This window comes from Silene latifolia, chromosome 1 (genome assembly GCF_048544455.1).
Source record: "Silene latifolia isolate original U9 population chromosome 1, ASM4854445v1, whole genome shotgun sequence".
NCBI classification, from domain to species: Eukaryota; Viridiplantae; Streptophyta; class Magnoliopsida; order Caryophyllales; family Caryophyllaceae; genus Silene; species Silene latifolia.
This window is the reverse complement of record NC_133526.1, coordinates 177325440-177341500: the sequence shown is the minus strand read 5'-3', so window position 1 is coordinate 177341500 and position 16061 is coordinate 177325440. Positions and strand designations below refer to the sequence as shown.

At 38.5% G+C, this 16061-nt stretch overlaps 1 protein-coding gene across 2 annotated transcripts; it reads right to left on the bottom strand.

The window, feature by feature from the left end:
• Nucleotides 1–248: 248 nt before the first annotated feature.
• Nucleotides 249–11638, bottom strand: LOC141612396 (70 kDa peptidyl-prolyl isomerase-like). 2 transcript variants are annotated; one of them, XM_074431168.1, is made up of 13 exons: nt 11238–11638; nt 10471–10557; nt 9134–9394; nt 8974–9048; nt 8662–8742; nt 8383–8577; nt 8194–8286; nt 7937–8112; nt 7536–7658; nt 7290–7436; nt 7057–7184; nt 6113–6345; nt 249–347 (listed from the first exon to the last, which is right to left on the bottom strand). In XM_074431168.1, the coding sequence occupies exons 1-12, from the start codon at nt 11440–11442 to the stop codon at nt 6246–6248; spliced, it is 1671 nt and encodes a 556-aa protein (XP_074287269.1). In that variant the 5' UTR covers nt 11443–11638; the 3' UTR covers nt 249–347; nt 6113–6245. The 2 variants fall into 2 exon arrangements, with proteins under 2 accessions (XP_074287269.1, XP_074287261.1); XM_074431160.1 differs by having other exon boundaries at nt 249–356; nt 11238–11636.
• Nucleotides 11639–16061: the final 4423 nt, after the last annotated feature.

Below are 16061 nucleotides of genomic sequence, written 5' to 3'. Positions count from 1 at the left end.
AAACTGTGAAATATTTATTTACGGCTGTCAAAAAAAAAACGTTAAACTAGCAAGAGTAAACCAGAGACATCCAGCTAGTCCTGAATCTTAACTCGTTGTAGCAATCACCCGACATGAGCTCTTTCCTCCTAATAATACAAGGAAAAACTCACAAACAGAAAGGAAAAAAGATGAATTGTCATCAAGCTAACAAGGAAATTTTACATTAAGGTCGTTCAAATCATAGTAGGATTAAGAGGTGAGGCTTCCGAAAATAAATGATAATCCCTCTATTCACGGGTCATAAATCAAAATCGATGTTCCATGTCACAATCAATTCAAGAAAGTGTGCAACAAAACCATAGACACTAACATTCCTAGGATTATTTTCTCTCTGAGCCTTTTATATCCTCTCTCTAAAAATAAACAAAATTAAAACCCTACCCTAGATCTCGCTGCTCCGCCGCCTCCACCATCCACGCTTGCCCCCCTTCTTCTCCCCCTACTCAATCGCCGGAGATGGGTTTATCCCTTTGCCTATCTCCGGCGATTTGACGCATCTCATTTCCCAAAAACCCCCTTTTATCAAATTTGTTTTCCCGCTGCTCCTTCCATCCGCCGTTCCGTCGCCGCTGCTTTGTAGCCGGGAATGGGTCCGTCCTGGCCTATCGCCGGTGACGTTTTGTATCTCGTTCTGTTTTGCTTGTTACCGGTACTTCTATGATTCATCTTCCCCGTTTTGATAGTTTGACCCGTCTCTTTGTGGGTCACGGGTTGGACCGCTCTTGTGGTTTCTGCGATTGTTCTCGGTTCCATCTCGTGACAAGTCTGAGTGGTTTATTTGAGTTTGAAGCGTCTCGCTCTTCGTCTTTCTGTGTGCCTCCGTTGATTGAGCTGGATGCTTCTTTAATGGCGGCTTTTTCGGCTTTGCTCTATCTTATAGAAGCTTTAACCCTCATTGGTGGTTCTGTTGTTGCTTTCTTCCTTGGAATCCTTGCTTGCATCAGGGGAGGTGTTGGGTTTTGGTTTTGGTGATGTCATTTGTCGTCCTTATGATTTGTTTTAATAGGATAGGAGTTGTTATTGGAGATGGATTTGATTTCCCTTAAAAGTATAATAAGTGACAAGTCTAAGTTGGTGTAGTAACTTTATGATGGTTTGGTCATACGGTTTGTTACAAGTTTATTTTTTATAATAAGTTTAAAGAGTGATTTGACCGTTCCAAGTACCTTGTCCTGTCACTGCCGGTTTTTGTTCTCAATCTAGGAGTATTCCCCCCACCCCTGGATTGTTGGTCTTGTTTATGACCTGGTTTGTTTGAGTCGATGAGGTTAACTCATCTGTTGAGGTTGCTACTCTCCTAAGTGGCTGCCTTTTGGGTCCGATACGGTGATCCCCCCATTCCCCCCACCTGTCGCTCCCTTTCCTTGTGTCGTTTGGTTTGTTTGCTTTGGTTGGCGGTGGTCCTGGGAGGTGTCTTGTGGTGTTTCGGGTGTCTTGGTCCACCTTGTCGGCTTGTTGGAGGGTCTTCAATTCCATCTCCGGTTTCTGCTGATTCCTAGTGTGTCTTTGAGGTTTCTGTGCCTGTCGTGTTTTCGAGTCGTTGAGACATGATGGCTTGACACTTTTGGGTTGTGTGGCTGCCAATGGTTTTTGGCTTCTATATTGGTTATCATGGTGGTCGTCGGGTCCTTTCTCTATCTTTTCGGAATGGTGTATCTAGGTGTAGTGGCTCTTTTGTGTTAGTGTGTTCTTGTTAGTTGGGTTGCATGGTGCGGAGATGGTGTTTCTGATGGAGTCAGGTTACGGGTTTTGGGTTCCCATATGAGATGTGCTTGGTAGGGTGAAGTTGGTGTCTGGCAATGCTGTTGGGTGGCCCGGATGCGGTGGTATCAACCTCATTGTTTTCCATGAAAGGTTTGGCTTGGAATTGCAGGGGTCTTAAGGATCCGTTTGCCCCTGCTATTCCTAAAATTAGAGCAATTTGTAGGTCTTTTCATAATAGTTTAGATTTCATCTTCCTTAGTGAAACTAAGTGTGATGTACAATCAGTAGATATTCTTCTGCGACCTATGGGTTTCCTTCAGTCTGTTGGGTGTGATGCTAAAGGCTTAAAGGGGGGCTCTGGGTTGGCTGGAAAAGTAGCTGTAAATTAGAATGTGTATTTATCAGTTGCAATCTTATTATCCTCTTGGTTAATCAGTGTAAGGGTAGCATGTGGTATTTGTGTTGTGTTTATGGTGAACCCGATCTTACAAAAAGGGGTGGAGTTTGGGAAAACTTTACCTGTCATCTTAACTCCCTTGATAAACCATTCTTGCTTATAGGTGATTTCAATCAAGTTGAGTTCTCTTCTGATAAGTTAGGTGGCAGTGATAAGTTGATCAGAGGAGCAACCTTATTCCCTTACTGGAAGAATTTACATTGTCTGATGGATATCCCCTTTAAGGGACCTAGATTCACTTGGTGCAACAATAGGGAGAGTCCACATCGAATATATGAAAGACTTGATAAGGGCTTTGCTTCCCATGATTGCCTTTCTCTATTCCCAAATACCTTTATCAAACACTTACCTATTCGAATATCGGATCACGCGCCTATAATCCTCGATACAAATATGGTTCTCAATACTAAGAAGAAAGTTTATAGGCTAGAGACCTGGTGTTTTGATCATGCCGAATGCAGTGGTCTGGTTAAATAAAACTGGGAAAGAAAAGATAAGGGTGATGCTTCTCATATCCTTTTGGTAAAATTACATCGTATAAATAACGCTTTCAGAGTTTGGGCTTGTAACAAAAAAGATGAATGGGGACTAAAGTGGAGTGCTTTTGATCAGGATCTTGAGTCATATCTTCTGGATATTGAGAAGGGTGGTGATACTGTTAATTACGAATCATGTCACAAAAAGCTTATGGAATTCTCGCTTGCTGCTGGCACTTATTGGCGTCAACGTACTAAATTGAAATGGAATTGTGAAGGTGACACGTGCACAAAGTATTTTTTCAATTGGGTTAAAGGACGATCTGGTGCTAATCTTATATTGGGTATTAAGAAGGAGTCTAATGAATGGACTTTTGATATGAAGGAGATTGGCGGTTTGTTTCATAAACACTTCTCCACTATCTTTAATTCTGATTCTCAGCCCGAGTGTTTTGAAGATTACTTAAACAAGTACGGTTACTTATTTGATAATCTTAAGCGTAAAGTGGGCATGGAAGAGAGAGCCATGTTGGGTCGTGATTATTCGAAAAATGAAGTTCGTGCGGTTATTTTTCAATTGGGACCTCTAAAATCACCGGGCCCTGACGGTATTCCGGCGGCTTTTTACCAAAATTATTGGTCTATTGTTAAGAACGATGTTATTAAATGAGCTCTCAATATCCTAAATTCAGGTACTGTGCTTAACGATTTCAATAAAACCTTTATTGTTCTTATACCGAAAAATGATTGCCCGGAGAGAGTTGGGGACTTTCGGCCGATTAGCCTCTGCAATGTTATTATGAAAGTCGTCACTAAGTGTATTGCTAATAGATTAAAAGGAGTTATGGATGATCTTGTTAGTTCATTTCAAAGTGCTTTTGTCCCTAATAGAAGTATTGCAGATAATATTGTCATTGCCCAAGAAATACTTCATACCATAAATCATAGGAAATATGGCAAGAAGGGAATGATGGCTTTAAAGGCGGATATGAGTAAAGCCTATGATAGGTTGAACTGGAATTTTATAAGAGGGGTGCTCTCTTATTTAAATTTGCCGGGATCTATGGTTCAGCTTATTATGAGTATTATTGAATCTGTTTCTTATGAAATTTTGTTAAATAGTGCTCCTATGGAAAAAGTTGAACCTTGTTGTGGAATTAGGCAAGGTGATCCTTTATCCCCTTATATATTCGCGCTTTGCACGGAAGTCCTATCTCAAATGATTCTCTACGCTCAGGATGGCAATCTCATTAAGGGTATCAAAATTTGAAAGAACGGGCCGGAAATATCCCATTTATTGTTTGCAGATGATTCTCTCTTCTTTATTCGAGGTGACTATGGGGATTTGGACTTTCTTATGAACATTATCGATGAGTACTGTGTTGCCTCTGGGCAATGCTTTAATAAAGATAAGTCCTCTTTACTTTTCAGTCCAAATTGCTCACTTATGACGGTCAAGAAGTGTTTGACTGAGTTTAAATTTGCTCCCAAGTATGATCTTGGCAACTATCTTGGCTTATCAACGAGTATCGGGTCTTCTAAGAGGGAGTTATTTAAATTTCTTGTTGACAAGACTAAGCGAAGGCTTTCCTCCTGGAACAACATTCTTCTATCTTCGGCTGGTAAATTGACTCTCATTCGTTCTGTTCTCTCTTCACTATCTCTTTTCTCTCTATCGGTATTTCGCATACCGGTAAGTGTAACATCTAAGCTTCAGTCCTTGATGGTGCATTTTTGGTGGAGTGGAACTAGAACAAATAAGTCCATTCATTGGTGTAGTAAAGAATTCCTTAGTAGGCCTGTGGGAGAAGGGGGTCTTGGACTTCGCAATATCGGGTGTTTTAACCAAGCTCTTCTGGCCAAGTCTGCTTGGAGAATCTTCTGTGTTCCGGGAAGCCTTATTAGTAAAGTTATTGGTCTCAAGCTTGGTGTTCAAGATGATATTTTATTCCAGAACCGTTGGAAGGCTCCCCATGCTTCGTCATGGGCTCTAAAAAGCCTTGTCTGGGGCTCTGATCTTATTTATAACAATATTGCTTGGACTATTGGATCTTCTTCTCGTCTTAATGCTTGGAAGAGCAAATGGATTGAGGGATATAGTCTTCATGATCTTTGTGGGGATTTTATTGATGCTCCCACTGATTCCACGCTAATGGTTGGTGATCTTTATGATAATCATAGAAGATGGGATCTCTCTTCTCTTGGTTTCGATCCGGGTGAGGGAGTTACAAAGAAAATCCTCGCAACTTATATCCCACGTGAACCCTCGGATGACTCCCTCTACTGGAAATTTTCTAAACATGGTGGTTTCACGGTCAAGTTGGGATACTATGTTGCCGCTATGGCCTTATCTAATGGACCTACCTCGAATGCTGATCGCTTTAGAATGTCTGCACCAATCGTGGCCTTTTGCAAATCTAAACTCTGGAAGTTGCCTATTTCTAACAAACTAAAGGTGTTTCTATGGAAATTTATGGCTAATGCCCTTCCGGTGGGCTCTGAATTCCTCAAACGAAAAATGGATTGGCGCTCCTCCTGTTCTCTTTGTGATGAATCTTCTCCTTGTGTGGAATCTATTTCTGACCTCTTCAGAGATTGTAGTTTTGCAAAGGCTCTTTGGTTTGGTTGTCCTTTAGGACTTAGAATCACGGGAGGGGTGGACATTGATGCTAGGGTTTGGGTCATTAACTGGGTTACTTATTTCATAAATGGCCCAAATCCTAACTCCCTCCTCTTTCCTCTTTTTGCTACCCTTTGGAGAATTTGGTGTTGTAGGAATGAGATGGTCTTCAAAAACCGTCGCCCTTGGCCTTTGAGTGCTCTAAATTCTATTATTGGTGACATTCAGTGTATGAATGAGGTTGTGTGCAGTAAGGATGATGGCCTCCTTAGAACACCTTTGTTGCATTCCTCCCCTGTCTTTGGTTTTGCTAGGAGAATTAGAAACTCCTTCCCCTATTGGATTGTTGGTGGAACTGGGTGCGGAAATGTTTGCACTGTCAAGTGTGATGCTGCCTGGATGGCTGATAGAAGTTCTGGCATTGGGTGGTGCTTGTTTGATGGTAATGGAACCTTAAGGAATACTGCTCACGCTCACTCGTTTGCCTCTTCTGCCCTGCATGCCGAAGGACATGCAGCTATCATGGCACTCAAATGGGCCTTGGACGAAGGGTACCTTCATGTTAACTTGTTACGGATTGTCTTATCTTGGTTATGCAGGTCGCTGGAGCGGAGAAGGCGAATGCATCTATTAAGTGCATTATCCAAGATTTAAAGTCTATTGCGTCTCATTTTCATTGTTGCTCTCTTAATTCTGTCCTAGAGGGGTGAATAGGAGCTCATAATCTTGCTCAAGAAGCTCTTTTTGTAAGCTATGCTGTTTGTTGCTGTCAAAAAAAAAAAAAAAAAAAAAAAAAAAAAAAAAAAAAACTACTAATGGAACATGAAAAAGTTGTATTAGAAATTCCTTTGCCTAGAGAATTTAGGGGACTTGGTATCGACTTAGTACAGGATAAAGTAGTATTAGAAATTCTTGGAGACACTTCTCGACAGGTACCATGAACAAACTACAGTATCTTGGAGAACATTTTGCTGTAAAGTTGAGCATCCTTCTTGTTGTATTCCTTCATTTTCTCCTTCAGTGTCTTGTATTCAAGCTTCACCTCCCTGCATCATCATATAAATCAGAACAACTGTTACTTTTGGGCTACCTATCGTCTACGTTAGGTAACACCCCCAACTTCAAGTTCAAGCTATACCCGTTGGGAATGTCTAGGGGAAGAAAGTTGACACTATAATGCTCAGGTTTCATTGTAAGGTCTTTTACTGGAGTCGAGGAGTGTTTTAATAACTCATTAGGCCAGGCACCCTTCCCACATTGTAGGGTAGAATTAGTTGTACTCAGGTAAGATGCGATCACATTATCAATCACGAAGGAGAAATCAAACTCCATTTAAGAAAGCATAAGGCATCACTGATATTATGTAACAAATTAGCCCTCTATTTGACATATTTAACCCACTCTTACACTCAACTTTACCATTTTAGGTATTTCACTTATTTAACCCACTTACTATTCCGTAGTGAACTTTTTGTTTGCATATAGTGTGGTCAAAGTACCCTCACCCATCCTTAATTCTCATTGTACAAGATGAAAACCACTTCCCTGCGTTTCACTCATGTTTTCCTCTCGTACGAGTTGTGGAAAGCCTGTACAGGTCTAAAATAAGTGACTGAAAGTGGAAACAGAGGTAGTACCACCTACACAAAGATCTAATACTTCATCACCTTGTGTATCTATCTTAATAACTACTCATACTGCTATTTTCCTGGTTCCAAGTGAAGTTATAGCAAAGTTCTCCAGAAGTTCAAATGTACCTGTTTTCAGGATCAATCTCCAAAGCCTTCTTAATGTCGAGCTCTGCCAACTCGATGTCTGCCAAGTGAATGTAGGCCTGTGCTCTTCTGTAGAGTGCTTTCACATTCCTACTGTCCATTTCCAGTACCTACACAAGTTGATAGGAAACTCAGTGTTGCTCATTGGATAGGAAGCTGCTGCCTAACAAACCCTTACCAACATATTTTCGACAGAGATGCGACACAATACTTACCTTGGTGCAAAGCTTCTCTACTTGCTTGTACTCTTTAAGCTTCAGCTTACAAGCTGCATTGTTCAAATTGCAAGATATCTTTAATAGCTTGGATTGCTTCTTCTCTTCATCACTAAAGGAAGTATCGTGCTCAATGTATTTTGCCGCCTGCATATTGGAAAGGACAATAATTTGATGATGCATTATTACATGAACAAAAGCAAAATTACACTGAATCTTGAGCACGTTAAAAAAAAGGCCTTCTACCTTTTCATATCTCTTTGAAGCTCTTACGTATTTGCCGGCCTTAAATAATGCATTTCCTTCCTCCTTTTTCTTGCCTGCTGCTTCTATTTTCTCAGGGGTACTCATATCCCACGATTCCTTATCCTGAAATCACGCAATACCTCCAAATCAGTCTATTACCAAATGACTAGACCAAATTTTATTGTCTTCATTGATTGAAGAGATTGACCGATATCAAATTTAACCGACATCATTTCCATATATAAGATTTAAAACTTTTCCGAAACAATACTACTGAAACTGTTTAAAGCATGACAAATTCAGAAAATTTATTTGTCAAAGTTACTACCACTCAACTTCAAAACCAAATGCACGATGTAAATGGAATGGAAGTGGTACTAAAAAAGACGAAGATATCATACTTTCTCAAATGACACTAATTCAACTTCGTAAGTCAGCGTAGAGTTGGGAGGAACCACAGCCAACTCCTGCTTTGACTCTAATGAGCCAAAACCATATTCGGGAGCGATTGTCAAGAGCGCAACCTCGCCCTTCTTCATAGTCACCACAGCTCTATCAAGCCCATCAATGACTTGTTCTGCACAGGAAATAATTATTAGATGCACAATATCCAATTTTCATCGGACGAAAGGAAAGCAGGAAAACAAGTATACTATACCTTCGTCTGTCTTGAATTCAAAAGGCTCATCGCCATCACTATGACCTTTGTTAACAAAAACTGTTCCATCTTGAAGCTTTCCGATCAATTTTACTGCCAGAACACATACACGTGATGTAAGGAAATGCACAAACAGGTGCATTCAACAGAGAACCAAGAACTATGGCACTATGGCACTACGACACTCACATTTGACAACAGCTCCCTCGTTAGGGCGGTCATATCCTTCTCCTTCCTTTAGTATCTTCTTAACAACCTTCTTATCATCAGTTAAGTTGGATACAATCTTCCAAGATACCAGCTCAAGAGTGATCAAAAGGGTTGCGTTTGGGGGAACAGCAGCTCCATCAGCAGAGGCAGGTTTCCCCTGTGGCCCGAACCCATCTGCAACAGAAAATTCCAGTTAAGTATAGAGAGACATTATTATAAACTCCATGGAAATATTCTACATATTTCAACGAAGCTTACATTGTGGCTTCACTGTTAGTAAAACCTTTTCTCCCTTCTTCATAGTCTTCACAGCTTTTGATAACGCAGGGCAAAAGTGACCTGCACCCACCAAAAATGAACATCAAAACCGGCAAATGCTAAACTATGAGTAATTATTCCATGCCCTGCAAATGTCACACAGGTTTGTTGGAAAGAAGAGGGAGTTGATTAATGAGTTTTGAGTTTTATCCCGAGCACTTTTAGGGATTCTGAAGATGGGTGTGAACCAAACCCCTTCAATGGATTGAACAAGTAACAAGTGGCCTAGTGTAATCTATTAGATAGACCTACCGTCACTCACGGTGAACTCCACACCATCAGACTTTCCAACTAATGTTCCGTCTTCAAGATGAGCTTCGTACTTCACTGCAATAAACACAAGTAGCTGTATCAGTCCCATTTCATACAGGAAACGCTCAACCATTTAAGACTGAATAGCACAGGTGCCTACCAAACACTTCATCTGCATCTTTAGGATTCTCCCACTTTTGTCCTTCAGTAAGAATCTTCTTGAAAATCCCACCATCCTTACATATGTCCTTCACGCTAACCCAAGAGAGAAGCTCGACATCAAATTGCAGAGTAGCATTTGGTGGAATGGTAGGGGGCGAACCAGCTTCCCCATAGGCCAGCTCTGCGGGAATGGTGAAAACAGCGTTTTCACCCTTCTTCATCGTCTTGATACCAAGATCCCATCCTTTGATTACTTGACCTATCTCCCCAAACACAGTATAAAAAATCAACCTCTTCCATTTCAAAACGCTCTTTTACACAATCAAACTACTAGGAACAGTCGATATATTTAACGACAAGCCTTCACACTGCGGGTAGCCATGAGTAAAATAGTACGGGGTAGCTCTTAACTATTGCATAGCCACCACCAAACGCAAAACAATATTCATGGACACTTATTACTCGCTCTGTTATTCAGAATTATACATATTCTGTTTAGCTATGTTGCTCGGACTCGTGGAGAAGTATCCGACACAGTACGTGTTGGAGTGTCGGATTCCTCTATTTTATAAAAAAATAGATGTTTTTGGTCTAAAATGAAGTGTCCGAGTGTCCAGTGTCCAACACGGATACGCGATGTCATCATTTCCTCTGAGAATATTTTTATGTGCAAACACAGCTCTCCTCTGAGAGCATGCTAATATCATATACTCCCTCCGTCCCGGTCAATTGTTGTCCTTTCGTTTTGGCACAAAGACCAAGGAATGAGAAAAAGACCAATAACTAAATGACAAGTGGAACAAATCGAATGAGAATGATCAAATTACTCATCAAGTTCATTCTTAAAATAGAAAGGACAACAAATGACTGAGACACCCCAAAAAGGAAAAGGACAACAAATGACCGGGACAGAGGGAGTACTTCGTACTATTTTATATTTTCACATACTAATTTAGTTAATATGAAACACTCGAATCTCAACTCTCAGCGCACAAAAAACATCACATCCGCCACATGTGATACAAATATACAATCATAGCAGACCAAATATGGAGATGCAGCCTGGACAGCATTGCAAAATTGACTCAGCATTTTTACGTCATCGGCTAGATGATAGAAGTTCTCTACTAACACAATCAAAACTAAGATTCGAACCTGCAACCTATTATCCAAAATTCCAAACGTGTAAATATTTGTTCAAGAGTAGTTATTAGCTTCACGTTCTCTAAACTAGATTGAGAATCAATATGCACAACACACATACACAGTTACACACACATAAGATCAAACAAAACATTTGCGTCAATCATCACTTAAGCAACAAAAAATACTAACCTTCGCCGAGATTGAACTTAAAAGGAGAATCTCTATCACGACTCGAATCGAACTTTGTTCCATCCAACAATGTCCCCGTATAATGCACTGTCAAAACATTATGCTAACAAAATCATCATTTCGCTCAAACAATTATTCTAAAAATGAACAAAAAATCACAATAAATTCATAATGCACTATCCAGTGAATTATAACAAATTCATCAATTTGTTCACATCACTTCCTCCGTTTTCGGTTGTATATATGACCTTTTCGTTTTTTTGCAATTAGACTTTCACTTCAATTTGTATATTAATAAAAATACATTGTCAAAAATTATAAAAATTACACGATCAAATTCCTTACAAGAAGAGCTTTCGTATGATCATGAGCGTTGAACCGATTCAAAGAATTATAACAAAATAAATCACAATAACTTCAAAATGCACTAACAAATTCATCATTTAGCTCAATTAATTAATCCATATATCAATTGCACCGTGTAATGAACTATGCGTATGACAAATTCAACATTTCGCTAAACAATAAACGAATACTTCTCTGATTCGATTCATTTAATTTCCATATGTTTGTTCAAAAATGCGACAAGTCTTTCAATCAATCGTAAGAAATTCATAACGCACCACTTCATCATTCCGCTAAACAATAAACAAATAGGAGGAGTACTTCATACGAGAAACTCGTATTTTAATCAAACGTATGGAAATGAAACAAATAGCGATAGACGATAATAACAAAAATAAAAGTACGAGGAAGAGTATTGAAACCTTCAACTTCGTCGCCAATGTCAGGAGTATCCCAACCTTCACCTTCCTTTAGAAGTTTCTTCTTCAAACCTTGATAACCGATTTCCTTCTCTTCGCCGACTTTCAACAATGGCGAATCAACTCCGTCAATGTCGTCCATGTCCATACCTTCGCCACCGTTCATCATCATCTCCTCTTGCGCCGCCGCCATGTCGAAATCCTCCATTTTTAGGGTTCTTGAGAGAGAATGTTGTTACTGCTCTTGTGCTTGTTTGTTGTTGGTGGTGGTTGTTGGAGTACGTAGAAGAGTGCGGAAAACTGGTGAAAATGGGGGCTTTTATGGGGGATGGTGTGTTCTAGAGTGTTCTGTTTTGCTGAAATGTTAAGAGAGTGGGGGAATTGAGAAGGGTCATGATGATTCTAGAAATTAAGGACTTTTTAAGTTTAGTTTTAGTTAATCCATATACTAATTCCGACCCATAAGATAGGACTATTTTAAAATGAATAGGTGAATCACCTTCCAGTACAAATTGGGTCTCAATAATAGATAACTTTGGTTATTTTTAAATATTGGGCTTAAATTTTTGTTTATTTTATACTCCCTCCGTACCACACCAAAGGTAACATAGGGAAAAATGGAGTATTTAAGAAAAAGTGGAAAAAGTAAGGGTAAAGAGGGAATAAACAGGTGGGGTATGTAATTGGGTGTTTAATTGTGGGTTGGTAGGTGGGGTATGTAATGGCATTTTGTGTAAATATCAAATGGTTATAAGGATAATTTGGTAATGTTGTGGGCCAAATAAGGAATGTTACCTTTGATGTGGTACGTCCGTTTATAGTAAGTGTTACATTTGGTGTGGTACGGAGGGAGTACAAATGTTGCAGTTCATAGACTATACATCTGAGTTAGTACCTCTTATTGTTTATTTTCTGAGTTTTATTTTAAAGTTTTTGAGTTCTGCTTTAATATAAAGTTTTTGAGCACATTTACTAAAACATTACACTAAAAAAATATAATATTGCTCAAAAACTATATTTATAAATGGTAATATGCTCAGAAAAAATGTGTATATGCTCAAAAACTAAAAGGTCTGAGGTACTACCTCAGATGCGTAATCCTTTTTCTCCAAATGTTGGCCTACTTTATAATTCTTAGGGTACCCTAATTCTTATTTCTCAATATTTGTAGAGAAATATATTACACTTAAATACTTTAGACTACCATATATTTTACATATGCTATATTCCATGATATATGCCCATTTGTAAGATTACTATATATTTTACTCATAATATTATTATCACATTTTAACCATAAATATATTTTAATTATTATATTTAAGAATTTTCTCCATCACAAATATCTTCTATCTCATATTTGAAAAATACATCGCCGAAATATTAATTAGTGTGATTTTATAAAATACGAAAATCTCCCTAAAATACAACACCAAATACACAATATTTATTAAAATTAGTCAATATAATGATATTTTGATTTTTTGTATGTAAAATTGTCCTCACGTTTTCCCTTTTCTATCTTAATAATTAATATAACACATTAATATTGTAGACTTTAACAGTAAATTTAAAGTGTAATTATTAATAATTGTCATTTTTCTATATAGTACAATCTAAAATACCGTACATTTACACGGGATCTAAACTAGTTGAAAAGTAATCATTTAATAACTCTTTATTTATCATATAATGGTTTTTTTTATCATAAAATGATTATATTTTATCTGTGAATAAGCTCAAAATCATATTTACTTATGTAATACCCGTACCTTTTGGGACCCACAAATGTACCTTGGAATGCGTGAGAGGACCATCGGACGAGATAAGATGTACTTAAAGAGCGAAAGTATGACCGTACACTATACCAAGTGAGACCTAGTGTGGCTGTAATGGACCGATTAAGGCGTTTTACCCGATCGAGTGGATGTCACTCGATCAAGTGGTCTGACACTCGATCGAGTGGGTGACACTCAATCGAGTGAGTGACACTCGATCGAGTGGACTCGCACTCGGTCGAGCGACACTGATTTAGAATACGGGATAAGAAATCTCAAACCTTATCTTTATTTGTTCTATCTTCTTCCTTCTCACTCCAAATACTCTCCCTTCTCTCTAAAACCTCCATAAACACCTTTTTCCATGGATCCAAACTTGCTTTAAGGGAATCTCTCACCTTGTTCTTCATCATCCACACTTGTAAGTCGATTTCCACTCATCCTTGTTTAAGTCTTAGGCCTCGTTTGGTTGCTTTCTCAATTCATGGGATTTCTAAAATCCCATGAATTGAGTTGAATTGAGTTTTTTTGAGTCTTATTTGGTTACCCAAAATAATGCAAGATGGGGGAGTTTACAACTCCAAGGGAGTTTTCAACTCCTACATGATGTAGGAGTTTGATTACCCACCCCCTCCTACGTAATTGTAAACTTCTCCATCCATTTTCCTCCAAATTTACTCATCCACCCTTACAAATTATGTATTGCTTATATTATGGAGGGTATATTGGTAATTAGAAATCAAAATCGGATGAATTGACATAGTTCAAACAAACAGTACATGGGAGTTTAATTCATGGGAAAAATAAACTCCCCCAAGGCGACCAAACATGTTTTTATCAATTCATGTGAATTGTATATAAGAGTTTGTAGATACCTCATTTCTGCACCTCCCGCAAACCACCCGGTGATGATTGGGCCGGATGTTTGGTACACGAAACGATTTGTGACAGTTCGTAAGTTTATCGTCAAGTGATCGCTCAAACACTTGTGTCTACCTCATAGTCGTCATCTACGCGCCGATACGGTCGTTTTGACAGTAATTAGAGTACATTTGGAGTCCGGGTCAAAAAACCGTCTTCATTTTCTAATAACCGTTTAAAATGCCGAGTCAGAATGTTCTGGAATGTTCCGGATATTTCTATTCCATATTTTCCAATCTTTTAATCTTTGGTAAAATATATCCCGAAGTTATCATATAAAATATTAAGGAAATAAGATTAATCCGCTATTCCATAATAGAAACACGGAAATCTTTCTTCCGCAGGAGGAAACCACTGAGGAAAAGACGCAGCAGGTGCTGCGCCTCTTCCAAAAGACGTAGTGCTTGCTGCGCCTCTTCCTCAGTCCTTTTCTGCGTTTTTTTCGTATCTTTTCGAGATTCACTTCCAAAGTTTCTCCGAAAACCCCAATTTCCGTCGTGTGATTAGTATAAATAGAGACCTTCGGTCTCACATATTTCTCACGCGAGTGTCCGCCCTTCTCTTCTCCCTTTGCATTCTAAGACCACGCTCTTGCTTTTTGGCGTCTACGTGCTTGAACTTTCGACCACGTAAGCTCGGATCCTTCTGAGTACCAGCCTCGTTTTGCATGACCGACCAATTTGACCAACTCCACACTCAATCAACTTAATCAATCTTGTTCGTTTTCCTCTTAGAGGGCACTTTCGTCGTACATTCGAGTCGAGCATCACTAAACGTTAACTTAGTCAATCTCGTTTCGTCAAACATGTAAGTCCGAGGGTGTAAATCCTTCTTTTATTATTGTTATTTATTTTTGTAATCATTAATGTAAGATTTATGTCGAAAATACGCGTAAAACCGACTTATAAAACCTTATTTCAAACCCTTTTTACGGATTATCAGGAGACAAACGTCGAGAAAGGACGCAGCAACTGCTGCGCCTCTTCGAAGGGACGCCGCACCTGCTGCGCCTCTTCCTGAGGCTGCCGCAGTTCATGCTTCCTTTCTTCATCCTTCGTCTTTTGTTCGTCTGTATGTTTTATTTTGCTTTCAATTGTTCATATTTCTTTTAACACAATAATTCTAATATGACAATTTTAACCTGTAATTCATTAATATTTAATTCATCATTAAATTCCCGACTTAAATCCCTTATAATCCATATTTGCGGGTTTTCGTCATTTAAATCAATTCGGGTTTTTAGAGGTTCGATTCATCCATATTGAGTCTCTGGAATTCATCTTTGATATATTTTCATTCGTTATTTATCGTCACCATCATTAGTTCGTCATTAATAACCTGTTTAATAATTAATTTGTTTAATTTGTTTAATTTGTATTCATAATTAATATTTTAATCTTGTAAATAATTCATCCTAATTAGTTTTTATCCATGTTTTATCGTTTTTATGACCTCAATCACATGTAAATAATCTGTTAAACCACTTCCATCCGAGTCAAATAATATAATCAAGCATTAAAATCACCAATGAATATTAACGATTCGCAATTCCGCTTTCACGACCAATCGAGCTCGAGAATGACGCGCAGCGTCTGCGCCTCTTCCAAAGGACGCGGCTCTGCTGCTACTTTGTTCCTTGTTGAGTTCTGTCTCAACTCCCGTTTCGCCTTGACCAAGTTTATTAGTTTACGTATTTGATTTACTATTAATCGTATTATCACCTAATATCTGTTTGTTTGTTTATTTATTTATTCTTTCTTTTCTAAAATTATCCGTTTTAAATGTATTTTCGACATAAATCAATTAATCCAATGTAATTATTGTAATTTTCTTTATTGTATCTTTATTGTATTTCTTTTATCGTATTGCTTGTATGCTCTCACATGTGATCGATCTTAAATTCCTACTTCGACTCAATTGCATGTTAAATTACGTGATAACCGACTTAGTTAATTCTCACATGCTAGGATTAATCTAATGAATGTTGCATTGCATGCATATAATCGACAACATATCGAGTATAGACAATTTCACTAATCATTAGTAGAGGCCGCTATCGAGGCGGGCGTGATTAGGTGTTCGATCAAAAGAGCTTCCTAATACGTACCATCACCCCTTACTCCAGATC